Raw genomic sequence first — 20,036 nt, 5'->3', positions numbered from 1 at the left:
TGCAGGACTTAACCTTAAATAATTGTTAGAAATAATCAGTCCTTGTGTCTCATTTGGAAAGAATTAAGTTTTTGTAGCTTTAAGATTATTATTACACTGAAATGAGATCCTAAAGACAAATACAGGTTGTAAGCTTTCCTTTCTTTTTAGATGAATTCATATAATAGGTATCTCACAAACACTGACAACTGTATAAACAAAAATTAATGTAATAAAAAATGTCAAATGTTATTTTTTAGCTCACCTGTCACAAAGTGACAAGGTGAGCTTTTGTGATCGCGCAGCGTCCGTCGTCCGTCCGTGCGTCCGTTAGTGCGTAAACTTTTGCTTGTGACCACTCTAGAGGTCACATTTTTCATGGGATCTTTATGAAAATTGATCAGAATGTTCATCTTGATGATATCTAGGTCAAGTTCGAAACTTGGTCATGTGCGGTCAAAAACTAGGTCAGTAGGTCTAAAAATAGAAAAACCATGTGACCTCTCTAGAGGCCATATATTTCACAAGATCTTCCTGAAAATTGGTCAGAATGTTCATCTTGATTATATCTAGGTCAAGTTTGAAACCGGGTCACGTGCCATCAAAAACTAGGTCAGTAGGTCAAATAATAGAAAAACCTTGTGACCTCTCTAAAGGCCATATTTTTCATGGGATCTGTATGAAAGTTGGTCTGTATGTTCTTCTTGATGATATCTAGGTCAAGTTTGAAACTGGGTCACATGCCTTCAAAAACTAGGTCAGTAGGTCTAAAAATAGAAAAACCTTGTGACCTCTCTAGAGGCCATATATTTCATAAGATCATCATGAGAATTGGTCAGAACGTTCACCTTGATGATATCTAGGTCAAGTTCGAAACTGGGTCACGTGCTGCCAAAAACTAGGTCAGTAGGTCAAATAATAGAAAAACCTTGTGACCTCTCTAGAGGCCATACTTTTGAATGGATCTGCATAAAAATTGGTCAGAATGTTCATCTTGATGATATCTAGGTCAAGTTCGAAAGTGGGTCACGTGTCTTCAAAAAGTAGGTCAGTAGGTCAAATAATGAAAAAACCTTGTGACCTCTCTAGAGGTCATACTTTTCATGGGATCTGTATGAAAGTTGGTCTGAATGTTTATCTTGATGATATATAGGTCAAGTTTGAAACTGGGTCAACTGCGATCAAAAACTAGGTCAGTAGGTCTTAAAATAGAAAAACCTTGTGACCTCTCTAGAGGCCATACCCTTGAATGGATCTTCATGAAAATTGGTCAGAATGTTCACCTTGATGATATCTAGGTCAAGTTTGAAACTGGGTCACGTGCCATCAAAAACTAGGTCAGTAGGTCAAATAATAAAAAAAACCTTGTGACCTCTCTAGAGGCCATACTTTTCATGGGATCTGTATGAAAGTTGGTCTGAATGTTTATCTTGATGATATCTAGTTCAAGTTTGAAACTGGGTCAACTGCATTCAAAAACTAGGTCAGTAGATCAAATAATGAAAAAGTCTTTTGACCTCTCTAGAGGCCATATTTTTCAATGGATCTTCATGAAAATTGGTCAGAATTTTTATCTTGATGATATCTAGGTCAAGTTCAAAACTAGGTCACATGAGCTCAAAAACTAGGTCACTATGTCAAATAATAGAAAAAACGACGTCAAACCCAAAACTGGGTCATGTGGGAACAGGTGAGCGATTCAGGACCATCATGGTCCTCTTGTATACTTAAATATGATCATATTTGACAGGTTGTATTATTTTTGTTGTTTTGTTTTTTTTCCAATTGGCATAATTCAACATCTCTTTTCATACTTCAGTTCATTTCATCAACTGCTGAATGTAATTAACCTTTGCCTGACCAGCTTCAGCCTATCCCTCATTATATTTAGGCACCCATGTAATTAAGTCAGTGGTTCAAATTTATTTATATAACAATCACCTAAAATATATACAAGTATTCGATAAACTCTTGTTACAGAAGCATAATTATCTATCCTTCACATATACCTGAACAAAAAATACCTGTGACCAGGTAAAAGTTTAATTAAGACACTGAGGGGATAAAGATGGTATTTTATTTAGTCTATAATTTTTTTTCTGGTCCTGTGACATTACAGGTTTGAATTACATTTAAAATTAGAAAGTTTAATGTTCTTACCTGATATCCTTCTTAAACTTAAGCATTTTTAGAGATTCCAGTTAAAATATTTTGCTCCATTTCATGTGCCAGCAACAACATGAACAAAGCACTTCCTGTTTACATTCAAATTTTTTTGGCACATGTATAACAGCTTCAGAAGCCTTCATTGTCATTGGTTTTTATCTTGATGCAGGATTTCTCAGGATATCCTGGGATTTCCTGCATAAAGAAAATTATGATTTACATTTGTTACAGCTTATTGAAACTTATTTAAAGAAGTCCTGGCTTGTCCTGCCTGTTCCTCAATCAATTTATATAAGTCCTGGATTGTCTTGCCTTATCCTGTCTTCATTTATTCAGGTCCTGGCTTTTCCTGTCTTAAGCTGAGCTCTTAAAATATCACGTAGGATATCCCAGGATATCTCAGGATTTACCTGGGATATCCTGGCCTCCAGGATTTATTTCTGCATGGGATGTATGATGGCCATTTTTGACCTTAGGGCAATAATTTGGTCAATTTTGGTAGAGAGTTAAACCCTTATATCACATGCCAAATTTCAAAGCTCAAGAGAAAAAGATTTTTAAAGTGTGATAGCTGAAAACCTATTTTAACCAAACAGACCCATATGTTCAATGAACCGGAAGCATTTGAACAAATTTGAAAGAGGGGTACCCAGAGATCGTTTGTGTAAAGTTTTATCAAAATCCATTCAGTGGTTTTGGAGGAAATGTTGTTTAATGAAATTGTTAATGAAAAGTGACCACGCCCTCTGGCGGCCATGTTTTTAACGAATCAGAATAATTTGAACAACATTGGTAGAGGGTCACACAAGGACCATTTGTGCAAAATTATTTTAAAATTGGGCCAGCAGTTTCACACAAGATTTTTTAAATTTCCACTATATACATATAGGGAAAAGTGACCATGCTCCCTGGCAGGCATGTTTTTTGACGAATCGAAATAATTTGAACAATCTTGGTAGAGGGTCATATAAGGACCATTTGTGTGAAATTATTTTAAAATTCGGCAAGCAGTTTTACACAAGATTTTTTAAATTTCCACTCTGTACAAATAGGGAAAAGTGACCACGCCCCCTGGCAGCCATGTTTTTTTGATGAATCAGTATAATCTGAATAACCTTGGTAGAGGGTGACAGAAGGACCATTTGTGTAAAATTATTTCAGAATCGGACAATCGGTTTAGGAGGAGATGACATTTGAAGATTTTTCTATTTTTAGCTCTGGCGGCCCCTATGTGCAACCAAGCGGAACCGTTCGAAAAAATTTGGAACAGGACCACTCAAGGAACATCCAGGCCAAGTTTCATCAAAATCCATTCAGTGGTTTTGGAGATGTCGTTTAAACATAATTGTTGACGACGGACAATTTGACGGATGAACGGACGATGGACACAACATGATCACAATACCGCACCAAGAGCACTTTGTGCTCTGGTGAGATAAAAAAACAAACCATCATACCATATAAGGGGGCACAATTCTTATGAAATATTATGCCTAGCCTTGTAAAGAAACTAAATTACATTTTTTACTTAAATTTAATACTTCTATTACCAGTATGTTCTAACATTTAAAGTAAGTGACAAAATCTAATTTTCTGGCTGGGGTTTATGTTATAGAAATCAGTAAGAGTTGTATATCCTTAAGTGGTTGCTGTACAAAAAATTTAACTTCCATGATTGTATGCCGTGATGACTGTATCATATGACAGTTGTACCCCATGATGTTTGTATCCTGTTTGTGTCATTCCGTGACACCCTACATGACAGGTGTATCCTGTAATGACTACACATTCTACATTCTGTGATGATTCATCATTCGATACACATGTAGTTGTTTATGTTTTTTTGTTCATTATTTATTTTCAGCAACAAAGTACTGTTAATATCAAAAATAATCTGAGTGACACTGATGCAAGTTGCTTAAAATAATGTCAGTACTTTGAGTAAATCTGAAGTCAGCAAAGATGAACACACAAAATGAACGGGGATCTTGGAAGAATTTCAGCAACTTCTCTCTGTATGGAAACCTAGTATCCCTGCTGCCCGTAGTCTGACTGTAATAGATCAAGTTTAACATTAAATCAAATCAATATTATCATATATTATAACAAAATTCCACTGTATAAACTATATTGAAAAGGAAAGTCGTCCAATAATAGATTACCGAAGAATAATGCATACATTTTTATGTTTATATATAAAAAAATAAGTGAAGCTTTTTCGGCTAGCTTTGATTTAATTGAAAATGACATAAGCAAACTTACATTTGATTATATTTGTTACTTTACAAAGAAAAAGTTAAAAATACATTTTAATCAGGATGGTGCAAAAGTGGTTTTGCCTCAATATTTTGATACATATTTTGGTTACTGAACATTTAAGGCTGTTAAAACTTAAGTTTTTTTATATCTCATTTCCGAAGATATTTGAGCTGGAATTTGAAACTATTTAGTCTGTATTATAATATTATATAATACATGAACATGTTTTACATATATACTGTGTAAGTAAAATCAAGCAAATAAATATCAAAGTTTAAATTTTCAGATCACTTTATCTTAAAACTTAAAATGAACCTTTACAAAGCAAAATATTTGCTTTAATCTTGAAAACATTGTATTATATACTACTTTATATTAAATCTAAACTGTGTGGAATCTTTAAATACTTAAATTTAGAAGGTATTAAAAAGTAAAAAAAAATTTCATAAAAGATAAATTAAGGTATTCTAATTAGAAAATATAGAAAAAAACATGTGCAATATACAGCGATACTGAAAAAATCTTCAAGTTTATCCACAACTGAATACCTTACAAAAATCATCTCTTAATATACTGTCAGGGCTTTTTTTCCCTATAAATCTACCTCCGGTAAAAGGAGGTAATCCCAATGCCAAAAAGTATGTTTTTTTCCCAAAGTTGAATCTAAAATTCCCAAATGATTATACCTTTTAGGGTTTTTGCTGTTTTAAGATAGTTTTGCTAATTTGTATGTATATTTAGGTAAATTATAATACTGTTGAACAATTACTGAAATGCAATTCATTAATATTTCACACAAAAACACATTTATGTAGATTTAGGCAATTTGCAAATTGTCCCAATTAAGATAATTTCCGAGAACATTTTCCCAATTCCACCGGTGTCGGTGACATTCCCAAATTGATGAAAAAAAGGCCTGACTGTACAACAGAAACACGATAAAGCCACCTTTTCCATCAATCAGTTTTTGATTGGCAATTCAGGGCAGCATGAAAATTTTGCTGAAACTAAATCATAAGATTTAGTAAGAATTAAATGTACTTTTAGCACTGTGTACTAGTGAATTTGGTGGAAAGCACTCATACTAAGTGTTAGCAGGGATGAAAGTATCAAACTATTCTGTTGTGTTGTCACCATTGTAAAACAACACAAACAGCATAATATGCTGTTTGTGTTGTAAATAAATAACTATCTCTGTATCTTCTTACAGATTTTATTAACTATCACAACAGCAATCTTAGTGCCATGCGGCAGCAGTAAAGTCTCCCCGTACTTTGATTCAGTGTTGTTATATTTTCTGGTCCCTTGGGATCATGGAGTTAACTCAATGTTCATGGGTAATAGAGTTCCGCTTAAGCCGGTGCTAGGGGGCGTGAGGGGTGTTGCAACAAAATCCCATTGAAAATCATTTACGATTCCAGAGGAAGCAAGTAAAATTGATTGTGTATATTCTCATTACACAATCTGCAAATCACACATCAACATGAAATATCTTAAAAAAAACTGGAGAAAAAGATAACAAGAGCTCGTCGAACATGAAATGCACCCCCTTGATGCATTCAGTAATTGCTCAAGGAACAGAAATTATATGCTCAATGTAAACAAAAGTTCTACCGTTCTGGTTCAATCTGACCTTGACCTTTAACCTATTAACCTAACAAGAGATCACAGAGTGATCTTGGCGCCCACCACTGACCTATTTTTGAATGTTCCAAATTTCAAGACTAGCTCAAGGTCAAATTTCACATCTGTACAAAACACTGTGCATGTGGTCCAAATTTGAAAGCTGTGGCTTGAGAAATGTGAAAGTAGGTCACTAGATCAATTTCAAGGTCAAAGTTCATTTCGGTAGACAGAACTATGCACGTGCTTCAAATTTGGAGGCTGTAGCTTGAGAAATGTGAAAGTAGGTAATAGGTAAAGTTCAATGTCAAATTTCAATTCAGAACACAAAAATATGCATGCGGTCAAAATTTGAAGCTGTAGCTTCAGAAATGTGAAAGTAGGTCACTAGGTCAATCTCAAGATCAAAGTTCATTTCGGTACACAAAACTATGCATGGGGTTCAAATTTGAAGGCTGTAGCTTGAGAAATGTGAAAGTAGGTCACTTGGTCAAAATCAAGGTCAAATTTTATTTCGGTACATAAAACTATGCATATGGTCCAAATTTGAAGCCTGTACCTTCAGAAATGTGAAAGTAGGTCACTAGGTCAATCTCAAGATCAAAGTTTATTTCGGTACACAAAACTATGCTTGTGGTTCAAATTTGAAGTCTGTAGCTTCAAAAATGTGAAAGTAGGTCACTAGGTCAATAACAAGGTCAAAGTTTGTTTCGGTACACAAACCTATGCATGTGGTCCAAATTTGAAGGCTGTAGCTACAGAAATGTGAAAGTAGGTCACTAGGTCAAGATCAAGGTCAACTCATGTCAAGCTTCATCTTGCCACTCAAAACTATACATGTGGTCCAAATTTGAATGATGTAGGTCATGGACATGAAGACACTAAGTTTTTTGCCTATACAAGTCTTTATGAACCATGTGACCCCCGGGACGGGGCCATATTTGACCCTAGAGGGATAATTTGAACAAACTTGGTAGAGAACCAATAGATGATGCTACATTACAAATATCAAAGCCCTAGTCTTTGATGTTTGGTCAAGAAGATTTTCGAAGTTTTCCCTATATAAGTCTATATAAACCATGTGACCCCCAGGGCGGGGCCATATTTGACCCTAGGGGAATAATTTGAACAATCTTAGTAGAGGACCACTAGATGATGTCATATACAAAATATCAAAGCCCTAGGCCCTGTAGTTTTGGACAAGAGGGTTTTCAAAGTTTTTTCCTATATAATTCTATATAAACCATGTGACCCCCGGGTGGGGCCATATTTGACCCCAGGGAAATAATCTGAACAATCTTGGTAGAGGACCACTAGATTTTGCTACATACCAAATATCAAAGCCTTAGGCCCTGTGGTTTTGGATAAAAAGATCAGAAACCGTTTAACTGTTCCTGGCCAATGTGACCTTGACCTTTGACCTAGTGATCTCAAAATCAATAGGGGTCATCTGCTGGTCATGACCAACCTCACTATCAATTTTCCTGATACTAGGCCCAAGCCGTCTTGAGTTATTGCCCGGAAACCTTTTTCCTGTTCCTGGTCACTGTGTCCTTGACCTTTGAAATACTGACCTCAAAATCAATTGGGGTCATCTGCTGGTCATGACCAACCTCCCTATAAACTTTCATGACCCTAGGCCTAAGCGTTCTTGAGTTATCATCCGGAAACCATTTAACTGTTCAGGGTCACTGTGACCTTGACCTTTAACATACTGACCTCAAAATCAATAGGGGTCATCTGCTGGTCATGACCAACCTCCGTATCAACTTTCATGATCCTAAGCCCAAGTGTTATTGAGTTATCATCCGGAAACCGTTTAACTATCCAGGGTCACTGTGACCTTGACCTTTGACATACAGACCTCAAAATTAATACGGGTCATCTGCTGGTGATGACCAACCTCCCTATCAACTTTCATGATCCTAGGCCCAAGCGTTCTTGAGTTATCATCCGGAAACGGATTGGTCTACATTCCGACCGACCAACATCTGCAAAACAATATACCCCTCCTTCTTCGAAGGGGGGCATAAAAAGACGGAGTGCATGGGCCATAACTCAACTGAAAACCATCCTACCAGAAACCAAACGACTTTCACCGGAAATTTTCTCAAACCTCTGCAAAATATTGGCTCAAAATTTGCAGACATGACAAATATGAAGACTTTTTGCAGAAAGACAGACATGGCAAAGTTCAATAGCATTATCTCCAGTGGACACAAAAGTGCTTGCTAAAATTTATGGTCTCTCATTAAATGTATATTTGTAAACAATCTGAAAAATTCCATCCAAAAAAAGAATGCAATCCTTGACACAAGGACTTTGGGCATGTGAACATAAAGACTCTTATTTCTAACATCTGCTACAGGTTTCATACTTTATACCTGACCTGAAGCTATAACATGCCCATTCTTGCTTCACTACATTCTAAGTCAGAAAGACCACATACACATGCATACATATGACTGAATAATTATGGACCTGTGAAAAGCTAATTAGGTGTCCAAGACTTTTTTGTATTCACAAGTAAAGATAAAGGTTTAAACAATGACAAGAAGTGATACACAATGTTTGCTCTTCCATATTTCAAAGCTGCCAGGCCCATAGTCATATTGTCATAATTTACAACTTTTTCCATAAAACATAGAAAACAAAAATTGCTGTTTAAAACAAAAACTGCTGCAAATAAAGACAAAAGCAGAGAAAATGGTACATTTACATGTTATCATTGTATAAGTTAACCCATAGGACTAAAAGAAAAAAGTTAATGTACATTTTCTTTCATTGTGCTCATCTGCTGTAAAATATAACACACAGGAATCTTTTTTTTTTAAATACAAATTTGGTAACAAATCTTCTTTTTGTTGTATCCTAACAAAACTAATTTAAATCAGGCAATCTATTGAGTCATCAAATTTTCAAACCGGAATAGTATTTGATCAAAATTTTGCAAAGTATAGTCCAACAACTGTATTAGAAATGTCATACCAACTTTTCACAGCTATGAAAACAATGAAAGAAAATGTAAGGATATATAAATCTGATCTGGTATATTTCATGCAATTACTTACTGAATGGCCCTGTCCCATGTTTTGTGGAGTATGGGGCATCATTGGGGTATGAGGGTGGGGGGTCATGGGGCTAGGGCATGGTCCATGTGGGGTAAGGGGTGACTGGGACATATGGGTATGTGGTGGAGCTTGTCCCATGTGACCTTGTGGAGTCATGGGAGTGTGTGGAATTTGTGGGGTTAGAGGAGGCGGCAAAGGGGTGGGAGGCTGGGGAGGATGTGGGGTCAAGGAGGGTGGGGGATGAGGTGTCAGCGAGGGAGGGGGATGCTGATGTTGCATTTGCTGAATAACTCCAGCATGGTGTCGCTAAAACAAGGAACAACAATCATTTAAATGTCTAACAGTTATTTAATATAATGTTAAATTAGTAGAGAAGAACAAAATCAGGCAAAATATGAGTTCTTGAAAATAATGCACCAAGTTTTAAGTTAATCTCAGTATGCAATCTTGCAATTTGTCGAACAGAATTTCTTCAGAAACAGCCAAGCAGATGTTAGTGACTACTTTTTTATCTACATTTTCTGCAAACAGGCTTTTCCTTGATTTCTTTTAAAATAATACCATTGATGTTATATATCACTCCAAATTTTATATATTTTATTTTATTGGGTTTATCGTCACACTGACACAATTATATGTCATATGGCGCCTTTCCAGCTTTGACGGTGGAGAAAGACCCTAGGTGCCCCCCCCCCCTTTAATTATGGTTACCTCCGCCAGATGGGTGGCTTCCTCACATGAAAAATTCAATGCCCCGAGTGAGACTCAAGCCCACGTCGATAAGGGGCAAGTGATTTGAAGTCAGCAACTTTAACCACTCAGCCATGGAGGCCCCTGTGGGTGCTGATAGGAATGTTTGAAATTTTAAAAGTTTAGGCACTGCCATTTAGACATACTTTTGCTTTAAGCAAAATAAGAATGCCATTTTTTGATAAAAACCAAAATATACCTGTAGTAACTCTTTATTATGTTAGAAGTACATATATTACCTCAAATGTTTTATCTATGGTACTAGCACATTGTACACTGTATTTAATAGTGATTTTTTTTTTTTTTTTTGCTATTTTTTACAGCTGAATAAAGGCTGTTTCCCCTAGCCAAAAATTATTTTTCCCCCCTAAATTTTTTATGTTTTCCCCTTAAAGAAGGTCATACTTTCCTCTTGGATTTTAAAGAAAATGTTCTGTAATATGAACTGTGAATAATTTTACGAAAGTCTGCATATATGTATTGTCTGTCTATATGTTTCCCCTATAGAAAGCTACAAGTTGTTTTGAAAAATAAAAAAGTCACTGCATTATGACTAAAAAGTATTTGTAAATGGAGAATTATGCTGAAATCAACACAGAATATGCTGGCATAGACAACTCATTCATTCATTCAGACAATAGCATGAACACAAAACACTCAATTTTGTCTGTTTCAGTTAAAAATATTTTAGTAGTTTCTGTGACATATAATGCTGTTAATGAGTAATAAATAACAGTTATTGAAAAGAAAGAAGAATGGTTCTAGTATTTAGTAATGTTAATTCTCACACTGGATAACCGGCTATCTTGACGCCCGCTGGAAATGTAACTCAGCTGGAAATGCAACGCAGCTGTAAATAGGTAGGTAAAGTTTTTCATTTATTTCTATTAAAACGAAGCCAATTCTTGCAAATCAACTTGACAGTTTTATCAAGGAATGACCATTGCTTACATTTACAATTTCTGGGCCAAAAACGATCGTTATGTTTTGAGATATTCTCTAACAATTTCTTCACTTTGAAAAATCGAGCAAAAATCCAAAGTTTTGTGCAAATTGTTTTGTTTATGAACAACCTGTGAAAAATTTTATCATCTGGTTGAACAGATGTGTCCTTTTGGAACACCTGTGTGAAGTTTCCGGGTTCTACGTTATTCCTGAAAAAGTATTTTAGCCGTTAAATAGGCATGGTCGAAAAAAAAAGACTGTCGAAAACGGCCGCTGTATTTGCAAAAGGCAGTCGTTGAAGTCAGCTGTCGGCTATCGAGAATACAGCTGTATCAAAGTAAAAAAAAATGTCTTGTAGACATGTAATATGCCCCGTAGAGTCTCTTCTTTATGTATATTTTGGATCTGTTTTGTCTGTCTGTGTTTTTGCGACTTCATTCGTCTTTAATTTGTGTAAAATGTGTATACTTGCAGTCCGTAAACAGTTTGAATATACTTATGTATGGTCCTTATTGCCTTGTCGAGTAATTCTGGTTGATTTCATTATCATTGTCCGTTTGGTTTAGGGTCTAAAAGTTGCTTAGTTCCTTTCGTCTGTCCGTTCGTCCGCCCGCAGTGTCTTGTCCGGAATCTGATTCTACATGCACGTGAACAATTTCCTCGTGTGCAGAACCTGAACTTGTCCTCTAATTGATTTTTGGATCTAAGATATCCAAATGACATCTATCATGTTTTGAAGTACGGGATTGGCAGTACAAATCAATAGGCTATCATTGTACCTCTGAGTCACATTTATACACGAATCTTAGTAGATAAGGTATATACACGAATACACTAAAAGTCTGTGTTTTATGGCAGCTTATTTATGGCTTATAATACTGTGTATGCGTAAAACTTTTATTTTTAAACAAAAAGACATTATGTATGTGAAACAATATACAATACCTAGCGTTGTACAAAATAACAGTGTAAGACAGAAAGAGCAAATGCGTAAACTGCACAAAAGGGGGATAACTCTTGTGACATAAATTCTGGGATCCGTTATCGTAAGATCGTAAAAAAGCAAAGAACAGTTCCGATCTACCTTGTTATATGTTGATTAAAGCTACATGTGACTGCCATGCTAAGAAATAACTAATTAACATTCATGTGAGATTTTGCAAAGTACTGCTTATTTAGATTTGAAACAATCGTTTTCAATCGTTTGCCTCTATACATCAACAACTTGCAGTTTTAGACCATGAATAAACTGGTATTTGTTGAAAAGGTATTTATGAATAAAACAAAATAGCAGATTTACATTAGGAGCAATTAAATAATTATGTATGAGCAAATAATATTATACACCATCTAGCACCATCAAGGACTGACGGCCAGAAGCAATCATTTGCACTTGCAAAACCCGAGGTGAAATTACTTTCTGTAGCAGCCCGGAGGCACCTGTAGTGGTTTTCCTCCACCAACAAAAGCTGGCAAAATTGCAATATGCACTGTATTGCTTCGGTGTAACTGCAAAAAAATATATGGTTGGCTTTCGCATGCTGGAAAAATGGCAAGAACGCGTGAACTACGTTTAAATTCAGCCCGGGTGTGAAGGAATATAGTCCTAAAGCCTCTTGAAATGAAAGTGCCAATTTTAAAAATAATTACGTTTCCGTCAAATCACTACCAGTAATACTTTTTACTTACAAAAGTATTCAAAATCATCGGAGTTAATGGATAGTCTATAAATGCTAACATCTGAGTTCAACGACAGCACTAGCGGCCGTTTTCGACAGTCTTTTTTTTTCGACCATGCCTATTTAACGGCTAATATACTTTTTCAGGAATAACGTAGAACCCGGAAACTTCACACAGGTGTTCCGAAAGGACACATCTGTTCAACCAGATGATAAAATTTTTCACAGGTTGTTCATAAACAAAACAATTTGCGCAAAACTTTGGATTTTTGCTCGATTTTTCAAAGTGAAGAAATTGTTAGAGAATATCTCAAAACATAACGATCGTTTTTGGCCCAGAAATTGTAAATGTAAGCAATGGTCATTCCTTGATAAAACAGTCAAGTTGATTTGCAAGAATTGGCTTCGTTTTAATAGCAATAAATGAAAAACTTTACCTACCTATTTACAGCTGCGTTACATTTCCAGCTGAGTTACATTTCCAGCGGGCGTCAAGATAGCCGGTTATCCAGTGTGATTCTACTACCTGTTTAACTAAAGCTGTAACAAGCTGAGATAGCATTCCATTGACCTGTTATTATAGTGGAGATTCAAGTTTCAAATTTGCAGTACATAGAGCAACTTTCCAGCTTTACTTGTCGGTGGAGGAATACACCTTGTGTTCCTTAAGGCATTATTTCAGGCACATGCTGGGCACCTGAACCACAGACCTTCCCCCAGCAACCTGGATAGCTCTCTTACATGATCACACGAGAAGAGCCAAAACTGATTAAAGGTGAAGGGCAAGTGATTTTTGAACTAATGACCTTGACTACCGAGTCATCAAGGCCCTTTCATTCCATGGTATATCTTACTATGCCAGTCAACTAGAGATCAACTTGGTACAGCCTCAGAAAGAAGTCTGAAGTTACTATAAATGCATTTTAGTAAACTTGTACTACAAGATTTCTGTGAGTGTTTTACAGAAATAACAAACATTTACATGGAATATTGCATTAATACTCACAGAGGCGTCATCGATATTCTGGGAGCCATCATCATACATCATCTGCTGGGGATGATGTCGCATATTTCTGTAATGGGGTGGTGCGGACATCTGTGGGCTCTCGTATTCGGAGATACTTGGTTCACTGGTCTCTGGCTCAAGTTGAGGCCTAGCAGCATGAAGATTCAAGAACAAAATAATCAGTACAAAAACTCCAATTATTATAAATACCCAGGTCATACTGTTGCAGAAATAATGTGTCTAGATAAATGGATTTGTAGTAAATGTTGCAACCTGAAAATTAACATCAAGGGTATTATTGATCTATGGCAAACAGTTTAAAAATAGCTATGGAAAAATATACCTTATTTTTCTCCAATGATATTCAAGGCATCACATGTCTTTACCATACCTGATCATTCTTTTATTCTGAATCTGTCAACAAGTTTAAAGATGAACATATAAACAGGACTCCAAACAACTTACATTTCCTGTGGATGTCTGTGACCTTGGTAGCCTTGCTCCGCACGTCTGTCATGACCTTTGTTCTGGTTCATCCAAGAAGCCTGTGCCTGCTGGTACCCAGCATTACTGTGTAAATATATCAATTATCATCACTAGTACTGTAACAGTTGATTTTTCATAAATCATCAACATTGTTATAGCTGAATTTTCATTGAAAGAGCATGTTTTCAATTATTTAACAATTTTATGTAAAAATTTCATTAACAACATTTTTCACAGATACTGATCTACAAAATGGATAAGAATTTATTAAAAGCACTGAAAAGAACATGAAATAAAAATAAAATTTGTTTTACATGCAAGATTGAATTATCTTTCATTTCATAATACCACATCTTACATTTTATCTCATAGCTACATCACTAGTGTTAAGGGTTTAAACCATCTGAAAAAATCTGGCACAAATCCATACAAGAATGCTACATACCTAGTCTGGTAAAGATCCATTGAGTGGTTCATGAGAATGATTAAAAATGTTTTCCTTTTTAGGCCTGGCACCCCTTATAAGGGGTTCTGCAACACTATTTATTTAACTTGAGTAAGGTCCATGCCAGAATGCTACAGACCAAGTTTGGTATAATTTTGACCTGTAGTTCTAGAGATAACTAGAAAATGCTTTTGTAAAAAAGCGCATGTCTCCCCCAATGCAAAGTCCTATAGGCAAGAAGTCAATAGGGGTCAGGAGTGAAAATCAAAGAGACACTGATGGTTGGCTGCAATAGGGATCATCTACTTGGCATGTCTAGTCATCCCGCTAAATTTCAACACTCTTGGCCTAGTGGTTCTCAAGTCACTGTTCAGACTCCTGTGACCTTGACCTTTGATCAAGGGACCTCAAAATCAGTAGGGGTCATCTACTCTGCATGTCCAATCATCCTATTAAGTTTCAACATTGTAGGTAAAGTGGTTCTCAGGTTATTTCCAAAAAATGATTTTACATGAACAGGCCACTGTGACCTTGACCTTTAATAGACTGACCCCAAAATCAATAGGGATCATCTACTCTGCATGTTCAATCATCCTATGAAGTTTCAACATTCTGGGTCAAGTGGTTCTCTAGTTATTGATCGGAACTGGTTATCAATGTTCAGGCCCCTGTGACCTTGACCTTTAACGGAGTGACCCCAAAAACAATAGGGGTCATTTACTCTGCATGAACAATCATCCTATGAAGTTTCAATATTCTGGGTCGAGAGATTCTCAAGTTATTGATTGGAAATGGTTTTCCATGTTCAGGCCCCTGTGACCTTGACCTTTAACAGAGTGACCCTAAAATCGTTAGGGGTTATCTACTCTGCATGATCAATCATCCTATTAAGTTTCAACATTCTGGGTCAAGTGGTTCTCAAGTTACTGACCGGAAATGGTTTTTAATGTTCATGCCCCTGTGACCTTGACCTTTAATGGAGTGACCCCAAAATCGATAAGGGTCATCTACTTTGCATGTACAATCATCCTATGAAGTTTCAACATTCTGGGTCAAGTGGTTCTCTAGTTATTGATCGGAAATGGTTTTCAATGTTCAGGCCCCTGTGACCTTGACCTTTGACGGAGTGACCCCAAAATCAATAGGGGTCATCTACTCTTCATGACAATCATCCTATGAAGTTTCAACATTCTGGGTAAAGTGGTTCTCTAGTTATTGATTGGAAATGGTTTTCAATGTTCAGGCCCCTGTTACCTTGACCTTTGACGAAGTGACCCCAAAATCAATAGGGGTCATCTACTCTTCATGACCAATCATCCTATGAAGTTTCAACATTCTGGGTCAAGTGGTTCTCTAGTTATTGATTTGAAATGGTTTTCAATGTTCAGGCCCCTGTGACCTTGACCTTTGACGGAGTGACCCCCAACAAGAGGACCATGATGGCCCTATATCGCTCACCTGTTATCATTGCACTTGAGGACAAGTCCTCAGAAAAAATATCTAAGTCCAAAGGACAGTAACAACAAAGGGAAGAAATTTAACCAAAAAGAAAAAAAAAATCTTACAAGGTACAGATATGTCAAAATACACCTACAAATTGGAGGTACCATCCATGTTGTACCACAGAAAAGTGGTCTCAGTTTTTCCCTACGGCCAATAATAAAAAAGTTACTAAAAATAAGCTATTTATAGTAACGTAAAAGGGAAGTAATTAAAACAAAACAAGAAACACGGCAATGCCACGAAACCAGGTTTTCAACACTTTTCATAAGAACAAGAGGACCATGATGGTCCTGAATCGCTCACCTCTTCCCACATGACCCAGTTTTGAGTATGACGTCGTTTTTTCTATTATTTGATATAGTGACCTAGTTTTTCAGCTCATGTGACCCAGTTTTGAACTAGACCTAGATATTATCAAGATAAAAATTCTGACCAATTTTCATGAAGATCCATTGAAAAATATGGTCTCTAGAGAGGTCACAAGGTTTTTCTATTATTTGACCTATTGACCTAATTTTCGAAGGTACGTGACCCTCTTTTGAACTTTACCTAAATATCATCAAGGTGAACATTCTCACTAATTTTCATGAAGATCTCATGAAAAATATGGCCTCTACAGAGGTCACAAGGTTTTTCTATTTTAATACCTACTGGCCTAGTTTTTGACCGCACGTGACCAAGTTTCGAAACTGACCTAGACATCATCAAGGTGAACATTCAGATCAATTTTCATGAAGAGCCATTGAAAAATATGGCCTCTAAAGAGGTCAAAAGATTATAATAATTTTAGACCTACTGACCTAGTTTTTGATCGCAGCTGACCCAGTTTCAAATTTTACCTAGATATCATCAAGATGAACATTCAGACCAACTTTCATACAGATCCCATGAAAAGTATGGCCTCTAGAGAGGTCACAAGGTTTTTTTATTATTTGACCTACTGACCTAGTTTTTGATGGCACATGACCCAGTTTCAAACTTGACCTAGATATCACCAAGGTGAACATTCTGACCAATTTTTATGGAGATCCATTCACAAGTATGGCCTCTAGAGAGTTCACAAGGTTTTTCTATTTTCAGACCTACTGACCTAGTTTTTGACCGCACATGACCCTGTTTCGAACTTGACCTAGATATCATCAGATGAACATTCAGACCAATTTTCATACAGATCCCATGAAAAATATGGTTTTTAGAGAGGTCACAAGGTTTTTCTATTATTTGACCTACTGACTTAGTTTTTGATGGCACGTGACCCACTTTTGAACTTGACCTAGATATCATCAAGATGAACATTCAGACCAACTTTCATACAGATCCCATGAAAAATATGGCCTCTAGAGAGGTCACAAGGTTTTTCTATTATTTGACCTACTGACCTAGTTTTTGTAGGCATGTGACCCACTTTCAAACTTGACCTAGATATCATAAGGATGAACATTCTGACCAATTTTCATGAAGATCTCATGAATTATATGGCCTCTAGTGATGTCACAGGGTTTTTCTATTTTTAGACTTACTGACCTAGTTTTTGACCAGACGTGACCCAGTTTCGAACTTGACCTAGATATCATCAAGATGAACATTCAGACCAATTTTCATACAGATCCCATGAAAAATATGGCCTTTAGAGAGGTCACAAGGTTTTTCTATTATTTGACCTACTGACCTAGTTTTTGACGGCACGTGACCCACTTTCGAACTTGACCTAGATATCACCAAGCTGAACATTCTGACCAATTTCATGAAGATCTTGTGAAATATATGGCCTCTAGAGAGGTCACAAGGTTTTTCTATTTTTAGACCTACTGACCTAATTTTTGACGGCACGTGACCCAATTTCGAACTTGACCTAGATATCATCAAGGTGAACATTCTGACCAATTTTCATGAAGATCTTGTGAAATATATGGCCTCTAAAGAGGTCACAAGGTTTTTCTATTTTTAGACCTATTGACCTAGTTTTTGACGGCACATGACCCAGTTTCAAACTTGACCTAGATATCATCAAGGTGAACATTCTGACCAATTTTCATGAAAATCTTGTGAAATATATGGCTTCTAGAGAGGTCACAAGGTTTTTCTATTTTTAGACCTACTGACCTAGTTTTTGACGGCACGTGACCCAGTTTCAAACTTGACCTAGATATCATCAAGATGAACATTCTGACCAACTTTCATAAAGATCCCATGAAAAATGTGACCTCTAGAGTGGTCACAAGCAAAAGTTTAGGGACGCACGCACGCACGGATGGAAGACGGACATCCCACGATCACAAAAGCTCACCTTGTCACTTTGTGACAGGTGAGCTAATAAAAAAGTATACTGAATCACAGTGCATCACTTTAAAGCACAACCCTAACCCTAACCCAACCCTTTTTTTAGTAACAATGACCTTGACCTTGATCCCAGAAACCCCAAAATCAATCCCAAGCTACAACATTATGTAAGTTTTCTATATACCAAGTTTCATCATGATAGCTTATTCCTAAGTTAAGTTATTGACCGGAAACCCTTTTTCTATTTTAAGCAACAGTGACCTTGACCTTGACCCCAGAAACCCCAAAATCAATCCCAGCCTTTGTCTTGATATAAGCTACATACATACCAAGTTTTATTCAAATATCTTTACCAAAACAAAAGTTATTGACCGGAAACATCAGTTTGACGCCGCCGCCCGCCCGCCCGCCCGACCAACAACATACCCCAATCTAATAACTCAGGTTTTTCTTGAAAACCTGGTTAAAAATTATTGTAAGTGAAGAAAAGAAGGATCTGCCAAATAAATCTGTTGACATAAATGAAATTTCAAATCAGTATCTTCATTAGTTACAGAGATATACCCATTTTAATTTGAAATAAAGGGAGGTAATTTGACATAAAATCAGTCCACAGTTATCTACCCTCATTGGCTCAGTCCAACTAATGACAATAATGAAATTTCAAATAAGTACTATAAGTACTTTCTGATATAAATCCATTTTGATTACAATCAGGGGAGGTAATCAGATATAAAATAACTCTGAACCTACGCTTGGACCTGATTTGTCATGGAATCCAAGAATTATTGTTGTTGAAGTTATTTTGGAAGTTTGTATCAAATAAAACCATAAATGAAGTCTCTATATAGCTGCAAAAGCCAAAATAGCCAATTTTGGACCTTTAAGGGGCCATAACTCTGGAACCCATAACGGAATCTGGCCAGTTCAAGAAAGGAACCGAGATCTTGTGGTGATACAAGTTGTGTGCAAGTTTGGTTAAAATCGAATCATAAATGAAGCTGCTATTGTGCAGACAAGGTCAAAATAGCTAATTTTGGCCCTTTCAGGGGCCGTAACTCTGGAACCCAAAATGGAATCTGGTCAGTTCAAGAAAGGAACCAAGATCTTATTAGTGATACAAGTTGTGTGCCAGTTTGGTAAAAATCAAATCATAAATAAAGCTGCTACTGTGCAGACAAGGTCAAAATAGCTAATTTTGGCCCTTTCAGGGGCCATAACTCTGGAAACCATAATGGAATCTGGCCAGTTTAAAAAAGAAACCAAGATCTTATGGTGATACAAGTTGTATGCCAGTTTGGTTATAATCAAATCATAAATGAAGCTGCTATTGTGCAGACAAGGTCAAAATAGCTAATTTTGGCCCTTTCAGGGGCCATAACTCTGGAACCCATAATGGAATCTGGCCAGTTCAAGAAAGAAACCAAGATCTTATGGTGATACAAGTTGTGTGCCAGTTTGGTAAAAATCAAATCATAAATAAAGCTGCTACTGTGCAGACAAGGTTAAAACAGCTAATTTTGGCCCTTTCAGGGGCCATAACTCTGGAACCCATAACGGAATCTGGCCAGTTCAAGAAAGGAACCGAGATCTTATTGGTGATACAAGTTGTGTGCCAGTTTGGTAAAAATCAAATCATAAATAAAGTTGCTATTGTGCAGACAAGGTCAAAATAGCTAATTTTGGCCCTTTCAGGGGCCATAACTCTGGAACCCATAATAGGATCTGGCCAGTTCAAGAAAGGAACCGAGATCTTATGGTGATACAAGTCGTGTGCAAGTTTGGTTAAAATAAAATCATAAACGAAACCACTATCGTGCAGACACGAAATTGTTGACGGAGGC

The 20,036-nt window shown here is 36.5% G+C and overlaps 1 protein-coding gene across 1 annotated transcript in view; it reads right to left on the bottom strand.

Annotated features, from left to right (window-relative positions):
- Positions 1 to 2,583: 2,583 nt before the first annotated feature.
- Positions 2,584 to 20,036, bottom strand: part of LOC123554176 (cohesin subunit SA-1-like) — a 75,596-nt gene continuing 58,143 nt past the window's right edge. Inside the window, exons 24-27 of the mRNA XM_053547168.1 lie at positions 13,944 to 14,048; positions 13,479 to 13,626; positions 9,099 to 9,404; positions 2,584 to 4,197 (exon numbers count right to left, since the gene is read on the bottom strand). Of these exons, the coding sequence (XP_053403143.1) occupies positions 4,171 to 4,197; positions 9,099 to 9,404; positions 13,479 to 13,626; positions 13,944 to 14,048 (586 nt within the window). The 3' untranslated portion in view covers positions 2,584 to 4,170. The remainder of the gene's footprint in view (positions 4,198 to 9,098; positions 9,405 to 13,478; positions 13,627 to 13,943; positions 14,049 to 20,036) is intronic.

The sequence above is a fragment of the Mercenaria mercenaria genome, chromosome 7, assembly GCF_021730395.1.
Source record: "Mercenaria mercenaria strain notata chromosome 7, MADL_Memer_1, whole genome shotgun sequence".
In the NCBI taxonomy this organism is placed as follows: domain Eukaryota; kingdom Metazoa; phylum Mollusca; class Bivalvia; order Venerida; family Veneridae; genus Mercenaria; species Mercenaria mercenaria.
This window is presented reverse-complemented; position numbering and strand designations above follow the sequence as displayed.